This window comes from Myotis nattereri (assembly GCF_964212035.1).
Source record: "Myotis nattereri genome assembly, chromosome: 2".
Lineage (NCBI taxonomy): Eukaryota > Metazoa > Chordata > Mammalia > Chiroptera > Vespertilionidae > Myotis > Myotis nattereri.
The window spans coordinates 91,543,112-91,568,545 of NC_138076.1; the positions used below are offsets into that span (position 1 = coordinate 91,543,112).

General features: G+C 37.7%; 2 protein-coding genes across 5 annotated transcripts in view; both read left to right on the forward strand.

The window, feature by feature from the left end:
• The window catches only part of VPS36 (vacuolar protein sorting 36 homolog), a 46,267-nt gene extending 35,823 nt beyond the window's left edge, over nt 1–10,444 (forward strand). For 2 of the 3 annotated variants that reach the window (XM_081082820.1, XM_081082821.1), the window contains 7 exons: nt 998–1,030; nt 1,153–1,230; nt 1,772–1,906; nt 5,856–5,920; nt 6,705–6,789; nt 7,730–7,806; nt 7,887–10,369. In XM_081082820.1, the coding sequence (XP_080938946.1) occupies nt 998–1,030; nt 1,153–1,230; nt 1,772–1,906; nt 5,856–5,920; nt 6,705–6,789; nt 7,730–7,806; nt 7,887–7,980 (567 nt within the window). In that variant the 3' untranslated portion in view covers nt 7,981–10,369. Of the gene's footprint in view, nt 1–997; nt 1,031–1,152; nt 1,231–1,771; nt 1,907–3,903; nt 3,970–5,855; nt 5,921–6,704; nt 6,790–7,729; nt 7,807–7,886 lie in introns of all 3 variants that reach the window. The other variant, XM_081082819.1, reaches the window with a different exon arrangement.
• A 7,388-nt stretch (nt 10,445–17,832) lies between these two features.
• Nucleotides 17,833–25,434, forward strand: part of THSD1 (thrombospondin type 1 domain containing 1) — a 53,341-nt gene continuing 45,739 nt past the window's right edge. Inside the window, exon 1 of one of the 2 annotated variants that reach the window (XM_081082815.1) lies at nt 17,833–18,794. In XM_081082815.1, the coding sequence (XP_080938941.1) occupies nt 18,737–18,794 (58 nt within the window). In that variant the 5' untranslated portion in view covers nt 17,833–18,736. The remainder of the gene's footprint in view (nt 18,795–25,434) is intronic. The other variant, XM_081082814.1, reaches the window with a different exon arrangement.

The window sequence follows — 25,434 nt, forward strand, 5'->3', positions numbered from 1 at the left end:
TGTTGCTGATAAGAATCCAGTGTTTAAGCCTTTTGTTTATCTGAGGAAATTCCTGTTAGGTGTGTGCACATTCCCCTTTGTTTTCGGTATTAGCTTTAGTGAACTGGCCATAAGAATCCTACACAGCACTTATTTTAGCAAAGTCCTTTTGCAGATGGGGAATGCTTTCCTGCAAATAATTAACATGGGAATGAGCTAATCAGAACCTATTGATTACTATTCTATGTGAACCAGAAGATTTTCAAATAATGATATATTGCTCAATTGGTTTTTAAAAAATAACATTTGTGTACATTAATTAGACAGAAGGTATTCTATACTGGAAGTATATTTTTGGTAATTTGTAACATTTATTATAAATATGTCTGATTAAATTTGAAGAGACCTTTGAAGTGTATATTCATTGTAATAAATTAAACAGTCAAAAGTTTTTATTTAGATATGTTTTTGTGGTATTTGAATGTTTTTCTTTTATGATATTCACTATATCCAAAACCACAGGTATAATATGTTCAGTATTCAGAGGCTGAGATTTATGGTTTCAGTTAAATCACACCTGCTATTAAAGCCAAAATTGTTATGCCCAAAGTATTCCTGCAGCTGCATATTGTCGTTTTCAACCAGGAAAGCTTTACAATGCTTCTTATCAGGAAATGGTTTTGGGAAAAGATAGTGACAAATTTTCTTATTTGTGTTAAAGAACAGTAAATAATATTTTCTGAATTATCACTTATGTCACCCTTTGTTTTTTTAATCACCTTTTAACTCTTTGAAATTTTGAAAAGTTGTTTTTGCAAGTTTTTTAAGGAAAACTTATGGTTTCTTAGCTAATCTGACTTAGAATAAGGTAGATTTATCACTTGTATAAATATTTATATAAAAATTTGAAGAAAAATTTATATATTTTTATCATAGGGAAGAAAATAGAGTGCTTTTATTGCTTTAAAACATTTTGATTCTTTAGACAGATTCCAACAAAACTAATTTCTCATTTCAGGCCTTTGAAGACCTCAGCAAGCTAATGGTCAAGGTATATGTCATTTAAATCTATTAAATTCACACCAATTATGATGCAGTTTTGAAAATATATTTTGTTAGCAGACTCTTTGGGGACAGTTCTTTCTTTTCACTCTTTTACTGTGCTCTTGACAGGCTAAAGAAATGGTGGAGTTATCAAAATCAATTGCTAATAAGATTAAAGACAAGCAAGGTGACATCACAGAAGATGAGGTAAATAGGTTGCTTTTTAAGGCATGAGAAACTACAGAAATAATGCAGTGATGTTTTAGTGGCTTACCAGATTGCTTTTTTAATGTAGTGTTTTATTTCTTTTAGAACTTGAGGACATATGAAAGTGCTAAAAAAAGCCATAAAAACTGTTAATTTTAGTGAGATTATAGGATATTTCAATAGCTTTGCCTTCAGTGTATAAGACATATATTGAAATATGTAAGGAGTGTCTATTTTATATATCATAAGTTTCATGTCTGTTTCATTAAATTTGTCTACAGTCTGGTCAAGCCATTTTTCTAAGTTCTCAGTTGTATCATTTGGTTGGCATTAACCATAGCATAGTTATTTAAATCACCTCTCACACCAAACTTGTGAAGTAAAGGGAGTGTGAGATAGCAAGATGGAAGGAAGGATAATTAGATTTATGCAGGGAACTATGATAAGTAATTGAGTAGAATTGAATTTATGATGGAAGGATTTCAAATGTTGGGAGAGAATAATTTTGAATTGTCTTTTTGTGCACTTTCTCCTCTTATAGACCATCAGGTTTAAATCCTATTTGCTGAGCATGGGAATAGCTAACCCAGTTACCAGGGAAACCTACGGCTCAGGCACACAGTACCACATGCAGCTGGCTAAACAGCTGGCTGGAATATTGCAGGCACCTTTAGAGGTAAAAACAAAACCTACGTGGTCTTTTTAATTTGTGTTGTTATTTCTGTGTAATCAGAAATCTTAATAAGAGCATAACTCCTTTCATGATGTGGTTACTGTTTAACCATGTTTTTTTTCTCTCAGGAATATTAAATTAGTTCAGTGTACTTATTAATGGATTCTTTGTCAGTAATCTTCTAAATTGTTTTTAATTTTCACTTAAGATATCTATAGCTTTCTAAATCTAGTTGATATGAAGTTTTTCTTATCTCTTATTTTCAAAAGGAAATATATGATTTCTATATATTTAGCTATTTTTGTATATCAGTAGTCAATATACAGGGTGGGGAAAAGGAGGTTTACAGTTTGTATGGCAAATAATACAATAATTAACAAATAATAATACAGGAATAAACTGTTTCACATACAGCTACCTACTTTTGCCCCACCCTGTATATGTACTATTAATTTCATAAGATTTCTATTCTAGTCTAACATTATTCAGGCAATCAAAACTTTACTTATTAAAGCACTTGCATTAAGAAATATTTCAAACATGAACAAATGGACTAGTATAATGAATCCTTATGTGCCTATCATCTAGCTTCTTCTGTAAGCCAACCTCCACTCTGAATTACTATAAAACAAATCCCTGACATCACAGCACTTTTATCTGTAAATATTTAAGTATGTAATTATGATAATAAACCTTGAAATGTAATTATAATCCCATTTTACACCTGAAAAGTTAAAAATAACTTTTTAATATTAAATATCTAGTTACTTTTCACATTTTCTCTTACAAATGGTGTTTCAAATCAGAACACATTGCAATTGGTTGATTTGTCTCTCAAGTTTTTTTTAATTCCATGGGTTTTCTTTTCTTCTATCCCTCCCCCCAATTTATTGATTAGAGAAATTAATAGTTATCTGATAGACTGTCTCAGTCTGGATTTTGTTGACTTGTATGTTAACATCGTTCCCTGTAAACTGGTAGTTATATCTAGAAGTTCTTTTTTTTCTGATAATATTTCATAGAGGTTGTGTATTTTCATCAGGAGTTACATATGTCTGATTGTCTTTTCTTTATGATGTTAGCAGCCATTGACAGTCATTATCCTCATTATTACTTCACTAGAGGCCCGGTGCACAAAATTTGTGCACTCGGGGGGGCGGGTATTGTCCCTCAGCCCAGTCTGTGCTCTCTCACAGTCTAAGAGCCCTGCGATCAATCAACCCCACAGAGGGAGGCCCCACCCACCTGCTGCAGTGCTGCTGCCGGGTAGCCTGGGCCTCCCTCTTTGGCGTGATTGATCCCGGGGCTCTGCCATTGACTGCCCCAAAGAGGTAGGCCCTGCCCACCCGGCCCGGGCTCTGCGATGGGTCGCCCCCACAGAGGGAGCCCCTGCCCACCTGCCACAGCCTGCTGGTTGGTGGCCTGTGCCTCCCTCTTTGGGGAGACCATGGAGCCCCCCAATTGATCGACCCACCGGCCGGTGTCCTGGTACTCCCTCTGCAGGACGATCATGGGGCGATGGCTGGGCCCCTGACCAATCACATTGCACCTGCCTTGGCTTGCCTGGAGCCAGTGGGTGTCATAGCATGGTTGTCCAGAAGGTCATCCGGATGGTCGTTCTGCTGTTCAGTCGTTCGGTCCATTTGCATATTACACTTTTATTATTATAGCCTAGGAGTAGCTAAATGGAGATATTCTTACTCAGTTCTATAGTTTCTTTGTTTATTAGCTAGAATAACTTAAAACACTTTTGAAACATGGTGGAGAGACTCTTTTTTTCATTTAAGTAAATGTGAAAAGAGTAATAATGACCTTAAAGTCTAGATATTGAATTTAAATGTCTCATGGTATCTGATTAAGTTCTCCTGTGTGTAAATAGTATTTTTAAAAGCTTCTTAAGAAATTTTATGATTTCCAAATTCACTCTGATTATGTTTTCTAAGAAATGCTAATGTGCTAATTATAACATAATACTTTTAAAATTTTCATTATTTTAATAGGAACGAGGGGGTATAATGTCACTCACGGAGGTGTACTGTTTAGTAAACCGAGCTCGAGGAATGGAAGTAAGCATAGAATATTTAGATTTCTTTTTTTAAAAACTAAATATAGACTTTCTTAATATAATACAAATTTCCCTACAGTGAATACAATTTGAGGAAGGGTTGTGACTATCAAAACTATTTTGAGAAAAAGTATGGTGCAGTGAAAGAATACGACTCTGTGATCTAGGAGGTAGATTCTCTTCCTGGTTTTGCTGAGTGAACTTGAGTAGCTTACTTAACCTCTCAAACTGTTTTTCTACCCTTTCTACCCTTTGGACTGACTGACAGCTTTCAGCTCTACTAGTCTGTGTGTGTATTGTGATTAATAAGTTGGACATGATGCCCTTTCTTTGGGATAGTTAGCTGTTTGACTTAATTGGGTTGGATACAGAGTGCCTGTAGATAACAGAGGGAAAGCTGCCATGCTCCTTTGGCTGTGAATCAGCTGAGGCTATTTTTCAACTTTCATTGACCCTTCACACCCAGATGTCCTTGGCCTCCAAGGTTCTGTCCCTACACTCCTTATGCCTTCACAGTCAAACATAGTTTTGTGGTGTCAACAGTTTGCTCTGTCTTTCCAGCGTTCACCCCTGACCCACAAATTAAGCCTATGCTCTTTTTATTTGAATAGTCATAACTGCTACTGGTGAGTGCTTACTCTCCACCAGGCACTCTGCACGTTACCTCATTTATCCTCCCAATAACTCAGTGAGGCAGCTGCTTTTATTATCCCAATCTGGTGGTAACCTGGGGTGAGGAAATTGAGGCTTAGAAAGATTAAATAATTTTACATAGATTGCACCTGGAGACTGATTTGATAGGGATTTGGACCCAGGCTGGGTTGGCTCCATAGCTGTTCTGTGTGACTCAGAGCTGTGCTTGTCAACCACCACACTGGGCTCCACAGTCTGGAAGGGTAGCAACGAACTAGCTACATGTGATGATTGTGAACTTAAAATGTAGTGAATCCAAATTGATGTAAGTGTAAATTACCTCATTTGGAAGACAGTACAGAATAAAGAAATCTTAAATATCTCATTAAAATTTTTTATATCGATTTTACAGGGTGGGGCAGAAATAGGTTTACAGTTGTGACTATGCAAAACACAGTTTATTCTTATACTAGAGGCCTGGTGCACGAATTCATGCACCAGTGGGGTCCTTCGGCCTGGCCTGTGGAATTGGGCTGAAACTGGCTCTCTGACATCCCCCAAGGGGTCCTGGATTGTGAGAGGGTGCAGGCCAGGCCAAGGGACCCCACCAGTGCACGATCGGGGCTGGGAAAGAACTCGGGAGGTTGGCCAGCCAGGGAGGGACTGCAGGAAGGCTCCAGGGTGTGTCCAGCCAGTCTCACTCAGTCCCGATCGGCCATTCCCCAGCAGCAAGGTAACCTACCAGTCAGAGCGTCTGCCCCCTGGTCGTCAGTGCACATCATAGCGAGCAGTTGAGCGGCCTTAGCATATCATTAGCATATTATGCTTTGATTGTTTGACCGGATGACCGGACACTTAGCATATTAGGCTTTTATTATATAGGATTATTATTTATTAATTGTATTATTTTTCATACGAACAACTGTAAACCTTTTGCCCCACTCTGTATACTGAATTTTTGATCTATTGGGTATATATGTGTTAAAATTAAATTCACCTGTTTCTTTTAATATGGCTACTAGAAAATTTAAAATTATATATATGGCTTACATTCTGTTTCTATTGGCTAGCACTGCTTTAATGAATAGAAGTTTTTGCTTCTTTGTTAATTTTTTGTTTTGTAGTGATTAAGCCACCTAAAATTCTTGATAAATGATAATTTTAAAAATTTCTCTTCTGTTTTAGTGGTTGTTATAATTATAAAGCATCACTCTATTAATTTGCAGTGTAAACTGGATTTTTTCCCCCCACTAGTTGCTCTCACCAGAAGATTTAGTGAATGCTTGCAAGATGCTGGAAGCTCTGAAATTACCTCTCAGGTAAAAGAACCTCTGCAGGAAGTTTGCCAACTATGGCCACTATTCTGCACTAATTAGACAGGAAAGCCCTGCCAGGTCTGCCATCCTATTGGGTGAGCCAACATTTTGCCCCTCTTGAAATTCTATGTTAACAGAATTCACTTGGCACCACAAGCACCTCTGTCATCCTGGCTTCCATCCTGTGCATGGCCCGAGGGGGGTAGTAATCCAACTCTTGTAGTTTTGGCGGAGTGAGATAAGAATCTGGGCTCTTCCCATGAGGTCAGGGTAACTAGCTCCTCTTCCCTTAGACTTTGTGTTTGTCTCTGGAGACCCAGAAGTACAAATGTCCAGCTGTGAATTATATATTTTCCTTATCTTCATGGTTAAAAAAAATTAGCCAGTCAGAGATGTATTGCTTAGTGAATAATATTGTAATAACTATGGTGCCAGGTGGGTACCAGAATTATCAGGTGATAACTTCATAAATTATATAATTCTCTAATCACTACGTTGTACATCTGAAACTAATATGAAATAATATTGAATGTCAACTATAATTGGAAAATAAGAAAATTGAAAAAATAAATAGCCAGATATGTAATTTTTTAGTATGTAGATGATAGTTTATTCATGAGCTTTATAGTTATGTCATGGTTGCTTGTGATTGTTAAGTTTCAAATGCTGTTTTGTGTTAATATTGCCTCATACCTGGGCATAAAAGAAGGTGAATAATATCTGTGCCTCCTTAGTGGTTGAAGGTCCTAGATATTCACAGCTTTGTTCTCCCGCCTGCTGTTTTTAGGCTCCGAGTTTTTGACAGTGGCGTCATGGTAATTGAGCTTCTGTCCCACAAGGAAGAGGAAATGGTGGCCTCAGCCTTGGAGACAGTATGTGAACCCAGTTTCCTCTAGTCATTAGGGCTTGCTGTGAGGAACCAAATGTCTAGCAACTTGAGAAACAGGATTTCCTTTTGAACTTAACTTTACTAAAAAGTAATGTTTGTTGGCCCAGTTAAAAATGGTTTATCATTAACAATGAATAAATATTAATCATAGTTATTCTCTGAAAGCTTTTTTGAAATGTACTAATGCTCAAAACATCTTACAAGAAAGGAGAATTAGAATTACTGAGGTGTTTTCTTTTTGTTTGAAGCTGTCTTGAGAACAGATTTTTTAACTTTGTTAATCAGAATGTTATCCATGATAGAACTTTTACTCTTAGTAGCAATTATATAAGTAGCATTACATATATCAAAAGTTGTTTTATGAAGTAATTGTTTCAATATGAATAGCAACTGTAGTTTAGATGGATTTCATGCCAAACTGCTATTACTCATCAGGGTACTTGAACTATTACTACCTTCATAGTCTCTATGGTGAGCCTGTATAATTTGAATAGCTTACATTTATTATACTTTTCAATTTAAACTAGATGAAAATACCTGAGACTATAGGTATTTTGACCACATACTTTAAACTACACCGATATATGAAGGTTCTTTATTGGATTGTGTAATATGAATTCAATTAGAATTTGTTAATATGTTCCTTTTCAGAATATCAATTTTTTTTTTAGACTTTAGTACAGTGCCTTGATTATATTATAGAGGTTTTATGATATTTTAGCCTCTACTTTATTTGGTCTGAGTCCTTCTGCTTTTGTAGAATTAAACATTAGTGAAGACTTAGTTCTATAGTGGGTATTTTTTTGATTTTAGTAGAAAATTCAATAAATTATTTCCTGAGTATAGCTGGTAGAAATCCTTTCTAGGTTAGTACCTAGGTGGTCTAAATTATGACATTTTATTTTGCTGTGTGTTTCTGTTAGGTTTCAGAAAAGGGATCCCTAACATCAGAAGAGTTTGCCAAGCTTGTGGGAATGTCTGTCCTGCTGGCTAAAGAAAGGTAGGTAAGGTCCTTGTTCTTCGTTACAACTTGTGTTTCTGAATGGACAGGTGATTGTGGTTTTCTCCCTTGATTCCTAGGTTGCTTCTTGCAGAGAAGATGGGCCATCTTTGCCGAGACGACTCAGTGGAAGGCTTGCGGTTTTACCCAAATTTATTTATGACACAGAGCTAAGGGTTTTTTGTATTTGAAATACTTCTTATCCATGTACTTGCATCATGTAGAGGTTGTATGATACTGAGCTAAGGGTAAACTCTGATAAACTGAGGATTCACTGGAACTGTAAAACCCTTTTAATTTCTTCCTAATATTATGGGGTAGGAAGTTGATTTAGGACGAATATAGGAAAATACAGAAAAATGAATGCCAATGTGGTGAATTTAAAATCATGCTACAGTTATATAGAACCCTCATAGTTTAACTTGAAATATAGTGGATTTTAACTTGGTCATCAAATCTAACCATTTTTAAGAAAGGAATTTAGTTCATGGGAGAAAAAAAAGAGAAGCTGCATGTTGAGACAGGTTAGTTTGTTATTTTGGTGTGACTAAAAGTCACTGAATTATAAATAAGTGAAGTTTTTGTCCAGTCTGGGGGGTTTTTATGAAGCAAGTCCTACATTCAGTGTAGTTTAAGAACCTGACAACATTGGAACAAAATATCAAACTGCGGCGTGCCATAGGAGGCTCCTTCTAAGGGCTTTTATTAGAAACAGTCATAACATGTCTTCAACAGACAAAGCACCTTAAAAAAGGAGAGAATTGTATCTGACTCACATATATATTCCCTGACTAGTTTTTTTTTTAAGTGATGATTTCATGCCTGACATTTAAAGTATGCAACTATGTCATTTTGTTCAAAAAATGCTGTGGATCTTGAAACTGAATTAAAGAGCTGTACAGACATGCCCAGAGATATGATTACAAATCTGGGAAGTAGATGGCTCAGGAACATAAAAGTGGAAAAATAATATGTCTCCTTTTCTTTCCCTTAATGAGTTTCACACTGAACTTTAAAAATCTTCCTATCATATTCTAGCAATATTTTTTCTTTACCCCACACATAAGTTGTGTGGAGAAACTTTCCTGCTAAAAAGTATTACTGAGGTAACAAAAACTGGATAATGCTGAATTTAGATCGCTTGAGTGTTAAAGTGGACTCCCTGACTTTTTATGTTCCTGCTGTATAGCATACAATATGCTGGGATTACCTCAAACTCAGGGACCCGCAGGCACAGAGGAGACCCTCTTTCTGAGACTAAGTCAGAAGTGGAAGGCAGTGATGATTTCTGGCCAAGCCTCCAGAAGGGATAGTATCTGTGCTGAGGGAACCATTGAGACCAGGAGGAGGCAATACCCAGGTTCACACTCTCAGATGTTCTCAGTGAGGTGAGTGCCACTGCCAGAGGCTGCTCCAGGTGCAGGGATCCTCAGCTGCAGACCCAGGGAATCCCTCCAAGCGCAGCCAGAGTCAGTCCCTGATTCCTCCCAGAAAAGTGGCTGTTGCTGCTTCACATCCTCCAGTGTCTTGGGAATGTTGTGCCTGAGGCATCCTTCCTTACTCTTCATTTTCCAAATCTGTCACTGATTCTAAATTGTGTTGACAGATCCCCTAGTTCCTTCATTGCTCAGCCTCAGGTTTGTTTTGGGGGAAATGCAATGTCCGGCTGCCCAAGTCTTTCAGGCCACTGTGTCAGCTTGTTTGGACATAACTCCTCTTTGGGCTGCACAGCTAAGATTGAGCTACTGGGATCTCTCACTAATGCTGTGGACTCATTACAGCAAACTCACATAATTCAGCATATTTATTTACATTAGTGTGACAACACATTAACAAAAATGGAGCAATCTGAATTGTATACAGTGAACTAAAGAAGCAGTAAAGTGACATGAATATACTAGTATTTTGCAAAAAAACAAATGTGATTGCTTTCACTGTTTTCATTATTTTTTTGTTAATCTTTTTTTTTTAATTTTTTAAGTTAATCTTTATATGAGGATATTTTTTCCATTGATTTTTAAAAAAATTTTTTTTTTGAGAGAGAGTGGAAGGGAGAGAGGGTTGGGGGGTCGGGGGGAGAGACAGAGAGACAGAGACATTGATTGGTTTTCTCTCAAATGTGCCCTGAGCAGTCCGGGATTGAACCTATGACCCTTTGGTGTGTGGGCCGATGCTCTTAATCACCGAGCCAAACCAGCCAGGGCAGCATTGTTTTATTCTTAACATGGGCATTCTTCACATTTTCCAGACCTCAGTAGATATATTTTTCTTTTTTCAAATAAGGTGTTTTTTTGGTCCTCTATTAGTAGAGGTTATGTTTAAATACAACCAATCAGGTCCTAAGTGCAAAAAAGTTCTGTCTTGGTGCTTATCACTGGTATAATTACTGTTTTTTCTTTCCTAACTTTGCTCTTAGGAGCATTAATCTGTTGGTAGCTTTATGGTAATGGAATATTTCTAGTCACATACTGTCCAAAATTTTTTTACATTTTACAAGTGAAGATTGTTTTTTGGGTTAGATGATTGGTATTAATGTATATAGAATAAAGTTATTGCAAAATTTAAAAAGTGATTTTTCTTAACTTAGTATCTTTTAAATACTCTTTGGAAAATATCTGAAAATCATAAACCTTTAATCAGAATAAGCCGGTATGTTATAATTTGTTCTTTTAGATTTGTAATCAAGAGTTGATTATCAATATTTTTTACCTCAAGCTCTTACTATTTTAGTTGTTTTAAAAGAATGGCAAATGGCTCATGAACTTTTTAAAAAAAATTCTTAATGTGAAATCCGCTGTTGATTGACCAGGTGTATTCATGTGAATGCACTATATCTTGTTCCCTGTCACCAGACTAATATGGCCAGATGTGGATTCATCATGTCATTATTCTCATGCTCATCATCTACTTAAAATGATTCTCCTTTGCCCAATAATCTCAGAGTTTTCATCTTGGAGTAGTAGAGTCATATCTTGTAGGGTGGTTAGATTTTAAAGACTGTACCTAAGTATGAAATCGAACATGCTCAAAATGATCCTTGAAAATCTCTTAAATGCCAATAAAGTTCTACGTATAGTCTTACATTAGAATCCCTGTAGTGATACCCGGGTATGAGTATTTTATGAATATGGTAAGTACAATATATAATAAAAACTACATATCAGCAGACTTTTATAGCACCAATAATTAAACTGTTTAAATGTGTTTGTCTCTTTTTTTTGCTGCTAGGTATGGTTGAATTTATATAAATTTATTGCTAATCCCATCCCTTATGATAGATCTAGAGTATTAGCTCCACAAGAGCAGAGATTTTGATCTGGTATGTTCATGGACATAGCCTCAGAGCCTAGAACAGGGCCTGGCACACAGTAAGCACTCAATAAATATTTATTAAATGAATGAACTCTGATGCATTTACCTATTAAAATTTGGCTTCACTTTACCCTACTTTATCTCCCACTGAATTCAATTAAGAAAACATTTTTTCATACATACCAACTTAGTGTGAGGAACTTTGTGGCCACTGGTGGTGGTAGTGGTGGGATACAAAAGTGAGTAGTATAGAGCTCTTGCCCTTAAGAGGGTGGCCTACTTGGGGAAATGGATGTGAGTAAACTTAATTGAGGATGGAATGAAGTGTGTGCCATGGAAGGGGCACAGGTACCAGGCGGTGAAAGACAGAGGAAGGAGCTCTTAGCTCTCATGGGGTAATCTGAGAAGGCCTGTGGGAGAGGAAGAGCTTGGTAAACTAGGCTCACAGGGACCAAGTAATCAGCTGTGGGTGAAAGGTCAAGAAACAGCATGAGGTGTGCCTCTTCCTAGTTCTGGGATGCATTTCCCTTGTCTGTCCAAACTTTTATTACTTCTTCTCACTCACTTCCCCACCCCCATTCTCAATCATGTGCTCTCAAAAAATTTGTTTCCAGTACACAACTCTACTATTTCTAAATTCCATAAGAGTTGTCTGCCCAATATACTTGACTATATTTTGTATTGTTCTCTAATTATTTTAATGCCCTAAGAAAATAGAGAAATCGGGTTTCTTTAAGTTCAAGGACTGTCATATAACACTTCTTTTGAATTCCCACTGGTCTAAGTCAGTAATTGTACATTGTATTGTCCTAGGTAAAGTATTAACTTAACTGAGTGATTTTTGGATTATAATGTGTTGACTTGCAAACTTAACCCTTTGCGGTCATATTAAATTTGGACATGGGTGTCGTACTGGTCGGAATTAATTTCCATTGAAAGAGCAGTGATACATAACATGCAAGATTATGAAGGATAAACAAGATTTATTAATTCTTTTTTTGGAACTACGTCACTACTAGTAGAATCACTACAAACGTTATCTGTCACTTTCTACGTCAGAGTCAGTATTCAAGGTGCCAAAATAAAACTCTTCATCGTTACTTTCAGATTCGCAGTGCACTTCTTTCGGTAACTTCCTTTTTGCCATTTTGGAGTAGTATTTTGAAATATCTTAACAAGCAAGAATGCCTAATTACAGTTAAACGTAATTTGTAAAGCTTTATTTGAAATTCTGCGAAGTATCTCCGAAGCTTGTCGATTTCTTCACTCTCAAAAGGCGACTGACTAGCCACGGTGTTTTGCATGGCGAGTGTGGAACGACCGCGTTTGTTTATATTGAATTTCGATATCCGATTTGTCAGGGCAATGTTTTGGTTCGTGACAAGGTCGCTTAGACACTTAAGAGCTTTCAGAGAAATTATGAACTGATACATGAATGAATAGAGTTAAGATTCGTACGGTTCCTTGCTGTGGTGGCTGAGAGCAGACATACGACCAGAACGGTAAAAAAGCTTTGGTGGCTGAGAGTAGACAAACGACCGCAAAGGGCTAAATCTTCATCCTTTACCCAGTTCCCAAGAGGCTTCTCAGCCAGCCTTGTCAGGGCTCAGCCTATCTGAGACACACTCTGTCTTATTCAACTTTTATAATATGGACCATATCCATGATGCAGGAGCATTCCAGAAAAGTCAGGTTAACACACATGTAAGATCTAGTTATTACACAGAAAATTGGGTCATTTGTGTTCTTCCTTGTGTCCTGATAATCATGAATTAGTTAAACCTTTTCTCTTAGTATTACCCCTAGGGCAAGAAAAGACCTCTCTGTATAAATTGATGTTATTGAGACAGTGAATAAATTTTACACAATTTGCACAAGATCATTAGAGCAGTTGCTGACCTTGAAAGAGAACTGAAGATATCTTGATAGCCAGCTTGTTTTAGTTCATATCACTGACAAGACCACTGTCATTTTGAAAGCTTTTTTTTTTCTTTAATGTCTGTGGGGCGCCTTCTTTTATTTTTGTTAATCCTCACCAGAGGATATTTTTTCCTTGTTTTTTAGAGAGAGTGGAAGGGAGGGAGTGGGGAGAGAGAAAGAAACAAAAATGTGAGAAAGACACATCAATTGGTTGCCTCCCGAACATGCCCCAGCCGAGGGGCCGGGGATTGAACCTGCAACCCAGGTATGCGTCCTTGACTGGGAATTGAACCCATGACCCTTCAGTTCATGGGCCAACACTCTAACCACTGAACTGCACTGGTCAGGGCTATGTTGCCTTCTTTTATAAAAGCTTAAACTATCTTAACTGTCCAATAAAGAGTAATACAGCTTGGCAAGGATTTTTATTAAGGCAAAAATGACGGAAGCACAGTGATTCAACCATTTGCATCTGGATTTAGGTCCTTCCACCTCTCAAGAGTGGGTCTCTAAGGGAGGGTGTGTGTGTCTGAAAGATTAATGCAAAGTGCTTTCTACATGTTTCACTCAGTCACCAAGAAACTTCAATGGAACTAATACTGTATGCCTTTTACAGTGGAGGGAAGGAGGGATTGTCATTTGCCCAAGGTTACAGAGGCTAGTCTTTCCATTGAGCTTTTTGCTTTTAAAGCTGAAAATGCCAGGGACCTTGGCATGTAGTTAGTTGAAAAGAAATTCCAACTTGAGTTGAATGGATATTGGACTAATTTTACTGGGAGTGAAAATGAATGATGGCCTTAAAGCCTTTTTTGAAACTTTGGATTTAGTATTGCTAGAATTAGTTATTTGACAAGGTAAGTACTTAACAAATTTGGTATCTCTGACAACCTTTGATAATTCTGATAATTGTGCTACCTTTTAAAGACTAAGTGATGGATTCAAGGATGTATTTTAAGAGTTTTAAGAATTGAGGTAAAATTCACAGTGAAATGCTGACCTTAAATTGAGTAAGTTTTGATAAATGCATAATCCGTGTAACACACACTCCAACCAGTAGAATTTATCTGTCATCCCCAAAAGTTCCCGGGTGCCTCTTCCCAATCACCTGCTCCCAGAGGCCACCAGTATGCTGTGATTTCTATTACCATATTAGTTTTGTCTGTTAAAGAAAACCAAATGGTAAACGGTGTTGCACATCATAGTACTCAAAAACAACCATAACTGTTGAACAAGGGGGAAGTCTATCCTCTTCAAACGATCTTAACCTGCAGATCAGAGTTTTTAAAATGTGAATTTAAAATTAATTAAATAACCAACCCTGGCTCCTGAGAAAGAAAAACAAATTCACCTTACCTGAACTGTTTTCTTTTAAAACTCTTCCATAACATTTGGGAAACCAAGTATTTTGGGAAACCATGTTTACAACCCACCAGTTAGTCACTTCAATGGCTTACTTTGTGCTCCCCCAGAAGAAAATGACCCAGGAGAGAAGTGATTAAATCTGAAAAGTCAGGAGACTGCTGGCTCGCTCTTAAAGCCCGGGTCCCACCTGCGGGCTAAGGGTGTGTGTGCATTGGCGGGGTCTGGGCCCCCTCCTGCTGGCCCCGGCGGTCCGCGCGCGTTTCCTGGGGGGTTTCCTGTTCCCAGCGGGGCGCAGGCAGGAAAGGATGCGCCGCCCTGGACACGGGGCGGGCCTCGCCGGCTCGCGCAGGCCCCCGCCCTCTGAGTGCCGCCCACCCCGCGCCGTCGGAGGCGGGTCCGGGTGGGGCTGCGGTCGGCGAGCCGCCGGGCTAGGGCGCGCAGTCTCGGGGCGCAGGATGCTTCGCGCACTACCTCGCGGGCCCTAGGCTTCTGGCCCGCGCCCTCCTCGCCACCACGCGCCGCTGCTCCCGCCAGTCCCGAGAGGTAAGCCTTCCGCGCGCCCCGGCAGGCGTTCCTGTGCCGCGGGAACTTCCCCGACCCTGTCGCCTCCAGTCTCCCCGCAGCCCGAAAGCACAGGTAGGCACTCGGTGCCAGTCCCTCGACGCACCCAGTCGCCTTCCCTCACTACTTGGTGTTCAGCCTCCGCCCCGGGGCGACAGGCTCCACATGTGTGCGCCCCGGCGCTCCCCAGGCTCAGGTGTTGCTGAGGGACGGAAGCTGACTGTAGACTGTAAGTCCGAATTGTTGAGACCCTTGAAGAATACGTCTTAGGTTACTAAGCGTTTGGGAACAAGTTATCTCTTTTCCCCAAAAGAGATCCTTTTTGGGATATAAGCATTTCAAAACGGTCCTCATTTTAAGAGAGCTTTCTCTGACGACACAGGCAGGGCTGGATTTGCAAGCATGAACTTGACTTGCGAGCCTTTGGAAAGCTGGGTGGATGTAGGGAGCACACCGCTTCCCAGGGAAGCTGCATCCAAAGGGTGGGAGGGTGGGACCAGGGCAGAGCCGACTGGACTGCATATGTAAATAAAGCCAGTTTACACGAGCTGCTTTGGAATTAGGGATTTCCTCCTAATAAATATTATTATTAGATATATGCACACACAAACATGTGCAGGTTTATCAGAGGGACAAAATAACTTTGCTTTTTCTTTTCCCCTTTATGTATTTATTTATTTATATATCTTTATGAATTTCAGAGAGGAAGAGAGAGGGAGAGAGAGAGATGGAAATATCAATGATGAGAGTGAATCATTGATTGATTGCCTCCTGCACTCCCCCTACTGGGGATCAGCCCACAACCCTGGCATGTGCCCTTGACCGGAATCTAACCGGACCCTTCAGTCCTTAGCCCACGCTCTGTCCACTGAACCAAACCAGGCAGTGGTTCTCAACCTGTGGGTCGCGACCCTTTGGCGGTCGATCCACCCTTTCACAGGGTCGCTTAAGACCATCCTGCATATCAGATATTTACATTACGATTCATAACAGTAGCAAAATTACAGTTGTGAAGTAGCAACAAAAATAATTTTATGGTTGGGTCACAACATGAGGAACTGTATTTAAAGGGCCAGAAAGTTGAGAACCACTGAGCTAGGGGGGTCTTTTCCCTTTTATTTTTAATAAGCCATTGGTGGTCTGTCCTTAGCATAATTCATTGTCTTTTCCTGCGATTACGAAGAAACTGTGGGGATTATCTTAGCTGGTTTCACCAAAAACATGAAATCTGAGCTTGGTGTGATACCATTAGCCATTGAGAATATTCACAACTTCTACCTACCCTGTAGTTGATATATTTAGAATTTGTCTGTGAATGCTATATAGAAGTATTTTAAAATGTGTATAAAGTATACTTAAGTTCTTATTTTCTCAAAATGATTCTCAAGTCAAACATTGCAAGTAGCAAGTACTGTATTGGGAACAACATGTTGGGATAAATTGAGCAAGCAAGTTATTAAAAAAAAAAAGCATGCTATAATTTTTTTTTAATGTATTGCTTTTCCCCCAGCAATTAATTCTGTTTTGGGATGCTCTGTTAAACTATTCAGATTAGTGGTTGCGCTAGTAAAATTTCAGCATATATTTTCAGAAGCTTGAGAATACAAAAAAAAATAAATCTATATTATGATTTCAGGTAGGATGGTTTATTTTATAATTTCATTTCTATTCAGTTCTAAATATAGATTATTACACTATTCTAGGTTTTACTGGTCATTTTCTTAAGGAGCAAAATGTGTTATAATCACAAAATCAGTTGTAATTAGGAGCTTCATTAAAAAAAATAGTTATAACGGGGAAGCAAGCAATTTGGGAAAAGCCATTCAACTTTTGGGAGCTATGGATGCTTGTTTCTTCTGACTTTGGTTACTAAGCATCGCTGACTTAAAGGAAGCTTTTTAATTGCCCCAAATCCTATGCTTGCTGGGGAGATACATGATGTTCACTTGCTGTCTTTGCCCAAGTTTCCCAATCCATGTTCAAAAAAAAGGATTAAGGTCAAATCTGTGCCTAATTCCAGCAAAACTGAATTTTTTGTTTTGTTTTGTTGGTGGGGTGGAGGGAGTCCTAATCATCTGCATAATTACGCTTTAAATCTCTGCTTTCCTTTAAGGAAGTACAGCACCTATTTCCTTTGTTCAACCAACTCCCACTAAAAGAAAGCTAATAAACACATATCAGTTCTCTTTCTATTGAATTTTTTATTATTCCAATCATTCCCTTTAAGTCCATTATTTTTCTATCTTATTGAATGGATATAGCATACTTATATTTGGAATAAAATATATTTATTAAAATTATTAACTGGATAATGGGAATATGGACATTAAGTAAATATATACTTGGTTATGTTTACTAGCCCATTTTTACTAGATTCTAGTATGAAAAACAAAGGGCACTTAAATGCCCACTATTCGTGGTCTAACAGTTGTTTATATTAAAGTGAGTGCCTCCTCCCACAAATCATTGTGAAGCACAGGCCAACAAGGTCTTTCCTGCTCTCCTAGGTGGTCTGGGAAGATTGCTGCATGAAATCATCTGTTTCTTGATGTGTAACAGCAGCAACAAGTATTTGAGGACTGACATATGATGATAATTGTTATTTCTCTGTTTTCTCTTTAGAGCAGTGGTTCTCAACCGTGGCTGCACATTAGAATCACCTGGGAATCTTTAAAATCCTGATTTCTGGGCCTCATCCTCCGGAAATTCTGTTTCTTTGTTACTAATGTTGAGGCCCTACCCCATAACAAAGAAACAGAATTTCTGGAGGATGAGGCCCAGAAGCCAGGATTTTAAGAAGATTCCCAGGTGATTCTAATGTGCAGCCAGGGTTGAGAACCACTGCTTTAGAGTAATCTAAATAAGGGAAGTCAGAGCCACATGAAGTTCACATTTAATTGACTACTCTGGGTATCTTTTTTAAAGGTTTGATAGTTTTGGTATAGTTCCTAGGCATTAAGAAATGAAGCAATTCAGATAATACACCAATTGTGCAAGGAAGATAGTATGCCCGTTTGTGGAAGCAAGGTAGGACTTTACTACATAGCATAATGCTAAAAGAAAGTTTGACAAACATTTAATAAATTTACTAAAGTTTAGTAAATCAGTGTGAAATACCAAGCAGATAAATATGTGAAGATGTATTATCAAGACTGGCGCCCTTGCTGGTTTGGCTCAGTTGACAGAGCATTGGTCTGCAGACGGAACGGTCCTGGGTTCAGTTCTGGTCACGAGCATGTTCCTTGGTTGGAGGCTTGGTCACGTGTGGGAGGCAACCAATCAATGTGTCTCTCTCACATTGATATTTCTCTCTCTCTGTCTCCCTCTCCCTTCCACTTTGTCTAAAATTCAATGGGAAAAATACCTTTGGGTGAGGATTAACAACAAAAAAGATTGGCTATTAGCTTTGATGAAGTTAAGAAAATAATAATAAATTCTCCACTGAAAGATGTGCTACAAAGATGTTCTACAAAGGTAATCTTGGTGTTGAGCACCCTGAATATTCTTAACAGGTGATCTATAATGGAAGAAAGGGGAAGTGTATAATTACAGGTCATTTCCCCAGTGAAAATGAGTGTCCTTTGTATGCTCTTTTCAGTACTACCTAGGAAGTTTGATTTCTTAGAATGGTTTTTGTAATTTCATGATTACTATTTTAAGAATATCATCATTTTTCTGAGGTTCTAATTTCAGGTGTTTTTGAAAAAAAAAATTCACAGTTTAGATGTGAGAAAGGACATGAGGAGACCAAAGACCTGGGATTTTGCTGATCAGAATGAAACAAATGTTGAAAGACTTTTCAAATCTATTGTTGGTGGTGCTCTGTGACTGTGGTGAGTATTGTGAGTGTACTTAACGCTATGGGAACTAATGAAGAAACATCATTGACAGGTTTATAAATGCACTGACGTTGATGACCTGCATGAGGAGGCAGGGCAGGGTTTACAATGCAGTACCTTTCAAACTATGATCCTTGTAACCCTGGGTTCTGTTAAAGTTCTGAATTATGGATTTAAATTTCACTTTAAATATATTTTTAAATCTTAAAAAGATAATAAAAACAACTCACTTTCAATTTAATAAATTGGAGACAAGCCTGTTACATGATGTTTTATACATTGGGGTTTGATATAAGATTGCACTTGACAAGAGAGTTTTGCTGCTATATTATCATTGGAACCACTTTGAATTTTCAGTCTTTGCCAATTGTATACCTTAGATAAGTTTTTTAAAAAAATATGTTTTTATTGATTACAGAGAGGAAGAGAGAGGGGGAGACAGATAGGAACACCAATGAGAGAATCATGGATTGGCTGCCTCCTGCACACCCCCTACTGGGGATCGAGCTCTGGGCATGTGCCCTTGACCGGAATTGAACCGGGATCCTTTAGTCTGCAAGCTGACGCTCTATCCACTGAGCCAAACTGGCTAGGGCTTTAGATAAATTTTTAAATTCCTTTCAACCTTAGTAATAATATTGACTTCACAGGGTTGTTGCTATGGTAAAATAGTTAAGAATTGGAAACACCTTGAATGGTTGAGCATACAGTGGTATTTAATGTTAGTTTTCTTCATTCAGTTTCAATTAAATATTGAGTTCATTTCTCAGACATGCAACTACTGAACCAATAGAGTCAATAATGCTGGTTTCCAAATATTTCATAAACATCTAAGCAGTTGATGGTATGAGAGTAGAAGTTGTTTCCATTTTGATGAAAAAATTATGATCCAAGAGAAGGAGAATCCTGGCTCGTGTAATATCGATGGTACAGCCAGTTAAATGGACTAGAGTTCATACTGGTCATTTTGTCCAGTGAATCTTCTCAGTAATTTTTTTTAAGAAGTTTAATTAAACAAGTTTTTCTCAAATGCCAATCTGGGGTTCATTTCTTTTAAAGTCATTTATCCCTACTTAAAAACTGATTGCTGTGTATGTAACAGCCTCATACAATAATTTATACGTGTCCTTGTTTTCATAGTGATAAATAAAGACATAAAATCTTCCATTTATTTTTTTAAATTTTTTAAAAAATTTCTTTATTGATTAATTTATTGCATATGTGTCCTTCCTCCCCCCCCCCCCACTAAAATCTTCCATTTAAATAAAGTCTGCAAGGATATTTGTCATTGTCTTTTTAATTAATTTATTTATTGTTTGATTTTTAAGAGAGAGAGTGAGAGAGATTTGTTCCACTTATTTATGCATTCATTGGTGGATTCTTGTATGATTCCCTGAGTGGGAATCGAACTCCCAACTTTTGCGTATCGGAATGATGCTCTACCCAGCCAGGACCATGGATGGATGTTTATCATTGTTGAGCACAAAATATCTTACTGGAATATAAAAATAAAAATTGAATGAGCATAAAATAGAGCATACAGCATAGAAGCTGAGTGCATAGGCTACTAATGGAAGAACAGCTATATTTATAGGTCTAGGTTTTTATTTCCCCTTCTCTATTTGATGTTGATCAAAATATACCATTACCAATAAGATGGTTTTTGTTTTTTTTAATCCTCACCTGAGGATATTTTTTCCATTGATTTTTAGAGAGAGTGGAAGGGAGGGAAAAGACACAGAGAGAGAAACATTGATGTGAGAGAGAGATGCCAGGAATCGAGTCTGCAACCGAAGTACATGCCCTTGACCGGAACCAAACCCATGACCCTTTAGTCTGCTCTATCCACTGAGCCAGACCAGCCAGGGTTAGGTTGTTTTTATTAAGCAACATGTTTATATTGAGGCAACAGTCCTTTAAATACAGTAAAGGAATGGGGAGAGAAGAAATGAAATCATAGAGAAAGCTATACTGTAGTAGTCAGTATGGCAAACAATCAAATTGCAGTTTTCTAAATGAAATGATATTCTTGTCTGAAAAAACAAGAGTTGTAAAGTAGTAAGCTCTCTTTTTAGTACTCTATGCTGGAACCCATTGTATCTTTTTTCTCCATTTCCAACTGGGCATGTATGTCTCTTTCATTGATTGGTTGCCCATCAAATCAGAATTTAATCCTCCTCATTGACAGTCCCTGGCATTGACAATAGGCTTTCATTAGTTAACTAAGTGATATATGCCTCTTTTTTTTATTGTTTAAAGTATTACATATGTCTATTAGTTAACTAAGTGGTATATGCCTCTTTTTTTTATTGTTTAAAGTATTACATATGTCTTATTTTTCCCAGATTGACACTCCCCCACTTTGCCCTCCCCCAGGACAAGCCCCCACCACCCCAGTATCCGTTGGTTATGCTAATATGCATGCATAAAAGTCCTTCGGTTGATTTCTTACCCTTCTGCCCCCCCACACTTTCTCTCTGAGGTTGGACTGTCCAGTGTTTCTTAGTTTCTGGGTCTATTTTTGTTCATCAGTTTATGTTGTTCATTATATCCCACATATGAGTGAGTTCATGTGATATTTATCTTTCTCCGACTGGCTTATTTCACTTAGTATAATGCTCTCCAGGTCTATCCATGCTGTTATAATGGTAAAAGTTCCTTCTTTTTTTATAGCAGCGTAGTATTCCATTGTATAGATGTACCACAGTTTTATAATCCACTCATCTGCTGATGGGCACTTAGGTTATTTCCAAATCTTAGCTATTGTAAATTGTGCTGCTGTGAACATAGAGGTGCATATGTCCTTTCTGATTGGTGTTTCTGGTTTCTTGGGATATATTCCCAGATGTGGGATTACTGGGTTGAATGGGAGTTCAATATTTAATTGTTTGAGGAATCTCCATATTGTTTTCCACAGTGGCTGCATCAGTTGCATTCCTACCAGCAGTGCAGGAGGGTTCTCTTTCTCCACATCCTCGCCAGCAGTTGTCCTTTGTTGAATTGTTGATGATAGCCATTCTGACAGGTGTGAAATGGTACCTCATTATTGTTTTGATTTGCATTTCTCAGATGATTAGTGACTTTGAGCATGTTTTCATACGTCTCTCGGCCTTCTGTATATTTTTGTTGGAAAAGTGTCTATTTAGGTACTTTGGCCATTTTTTGATTGGATTGTTTATCTTCCTTTTGTTAAGTTGTATGAGCTCCCTGTAGATTTTGGAGATTAAATTTTTATCTGAGTTATCATTGGCAAATATGTTCTCCCATGCAGTGGGCTTTCTTGTTGTTTTGTTGATGGTTTCTTTTGCTCTGCAGAAGCTTTTAATTTTGATGTAGTCCCATTTGTTTATTTTCTCCTTAGTTTCCAATGCCCTAGGAGCTGTATCAGTAAAGATATTGCTACAACATATGTCTGATATTTTGCTGCCTAAGTAGTCTCCTAAGATTTTTATGGTTTCCCATCTTATGTTTAAGTCCTTTAAGCATTTTGAGTTTATTTTGTGTGTGGTATAAGTTGGTGATTTAGTTTTATTTTTTTGCATGTTTCTGACCAATTTTCCCAGCAGCATTTATTGAAGAGACTGTCTTGACTCCATTGTATGCTCTTGTCTCCTTTGTCAAATATTAACTGAGCATAATGGCTTGGGTCTATTTCTGGGTTCTCTGTTCTGTTCCATTAGTCTATATGTCTGTTCTTGTGCCAGTACCAGGCAGTTTTGAGAACAGTGGCTTTGTAATATAGCTTGATATCTGGTATTGTGATTCCTCCAACTTGGTCTTCTTTCTCAGGATTACTGTGGCTATTCTGGATCTTTTTTTTTCTTTCTTTTTTTTTAATTCCAGATGAATTTTTGTAGAGTTTGTTCTAGGTCTGTGAAATATGCTGTTGGTATTGTAACGGGGATTGCATTGAATCTATAAATTGTTTTGGGTACTATGGACATTTTAATGATGTTGATTCTACCAATCCAAGAACATGGTATGTTCTTCCATCTCTTTATGTCTTCCTCTATCTCTTTTTTTCAGTGTCCTGTAGTTTTCTGAGTACAGGTCTTTTACTTCCTTAGTTAAATTTATTCCTAGGTATCTTAATTTTTTTGGTGCAATGGTAAGTGGGATTGTTTTTTTTTAGTTTCTCTTTCTGTGAGTTCATTATTGGTATATAAAAAAGCCATAGATTTCTGGGTGTTAATGTTATATCCTGCTAAATTGCTGAATTCATTTATTAAGTCTAGTAGTTTTTTGATGGATTCTTTAGGGTTTTATATGTACAATATCATGTCATCTGTGAATAATGACAGTATTATTTATTCTTTTCCAATTTGGATGCCTTTTATTTCTTCTTCTTGTCTGATCGCTATGGCTAGCACTTTCAGTACTATGTTGAACAGGAGTAGTGAAAGTGGGCATCCCTGTCTTGTTCCTGTGGGGAAATGGTTTTAGTTTTTGCCCATTGTGTATGATGTTGGCTGTAGGTTTGTCATATAAGGCTTTTATTATGTTGAGGTATGATCCCTCTATTCTCTCTTTGCTGAGAATTTTAATCAAGAAAGGGTGTTAGATTTTTGTCAAATGCTTTTTCTGCATTGATTGATATGATTATGTGATTTTTGTCTCTCAATTTGTTTCTGTGATGTATCACATTTATTGATTTGCAGATATTGTACCATCCTTGCATCCCTGGAATAAATTCCACTTGGGTCATGGTGTATGATCTTTTTAATGTAATGCTGGATCTGATTTGCTAGAATTTTGTTGAGGATTTTAGCATCTATGTTCATCTAGCATATTGGCCTGTAGTTCTCTTTGTGCTGTCTTTATCTGGTTTTAGAATTAGGGTAATGGTGACCTCATAGAAAGAGCTTAGAAGTGTGCCTTCCTCTTGAATTTTTTGGAATAGTCTGAGGAGGGTAGATTTTAGTTCTTTTTTGAATGTTTAGTAGAACTCCCTGTAAAGCTGTCTGGACCAGGGCTTTTGTTTTCTGGAAGATGTTTGATTACTGCTTCAATTTCATCAGTAGTAATCTGCCTATTCAGGTTTTTTGATTCTTCCTGATTGAGTTTTGGAAGCTTGTCTTTTTCTAAGAATATGTTCATTTTGTCGAGGTTGTCCAGTTTGTTGGAGTAGAGTTGTTCGTAGTATTTTAGTGGTGTATGCCTCTTAGTCTTAATTCAGTGAGCACTGGAGTCTCTTTAGCCACCTGTACACAAAAAGGTACCAGCTCTGCTATGAACTACCATGCAAACTGCACCAGAATTAGCCACCTTTTTCAACCTTAACCTTGAATCGTTTACATCTGAAAGGAAGTATCCTTCAACTTCTGTTTTGACTAAATAATTTTTTAAAAACCCCACAACTGTATTTTACTAAGGTTTTCAAACAAGTGGTGATCAAGCATTCAGGACTATCCAAGTTTTATATCTTTTCTTTCACCCCATCTTAAATAAGAAATGGAAGCTCTAGTTGATTTGGCTCAGTGGATAGAGTATCAGCCTGTGGACTGAAGGGTCCCAGGTTCGATTCCAGTCAAGGGCACATGCCCGGGTTGTGGGCTTGATCCCCAGTGTGGGTCATGCAGAAGGCAGCCTATCAATGAGTCTCTCTGATCATTGATGTTTCTATCTCTCTCTCCCTTTCCCTTTCTCTCTGAAATCAATAAAAATATATTTTAAATAAATAAATAAATAAATAAATAAATATTTCTTTATTTTAAAAAAAAGAAATGGAAGAATTGCTGAGCTAATTAAAAGAAAACCCCAAAATTTCTGTGTGCCAATATATTCATGTGTTGATTCTAAAAATCATTTACTGAATACATGTAAGGGTAGCTTTAAAGACTACCAGCCCAAACAACACATTGAGACCCTTTGGATATATATATGTCATAATATGTATATATTATATATATATGAATATATATATAGTAAGGTAAATGAATTCATACTTACACATTGTTTTTCAAACCATAATGGTACTGTAGTCCCTAAAACCTAGAATGGTTTCTTACCCTAGCCATGGCCAGCTGATTGTGGCATTGCCAAATTCTGTCTTCTTTGATGTGTATTTGGATAGGGTTCAAAATAGAAACAGAGTTCTATGTTTTTTACAGTCTTTACTTAGTTGTTTTTATGGGTCTCTTTTTTAAAAGATATGATTGATCCTAACAGCATACTAGAAGGCTGGTGGTCATCCATCCTATCTGGGGCAATAGCAGTTTTATAATGTCATTAAAATTGCCAAGGACATGCCTAGTTGTTTCATAAAGTTTCATTCTTTCCTTGGATGACCCTTGGAGAACAGAGTGTCAACATTTCTTTGTCCAAAATTTTCTGCCTCGTATAAACCAGGATCATTGGTTTCTTTACAGTGAAATTGTCCAACAAAATACTTGCCTTGACTACCTGAAAAATAAATTTGAAGTATATTTAGGGTCTGAAATTTTAAGTTACCTAGAGAAGTGTATATTATACCATTTAAACCAAGCTTTCTCTGCCTTGGCTGGTGTGGCTCAGTTAGTTGAATGCCATCCCATGCACTGAAAGGTTACCAGTTCGATTCCCGGTCAGGGCACATGCCCAGGTTGTGGGTCCAGTCCCAGTTGGGGTGTGCATGGGAGTCAACCGATCTATGTTG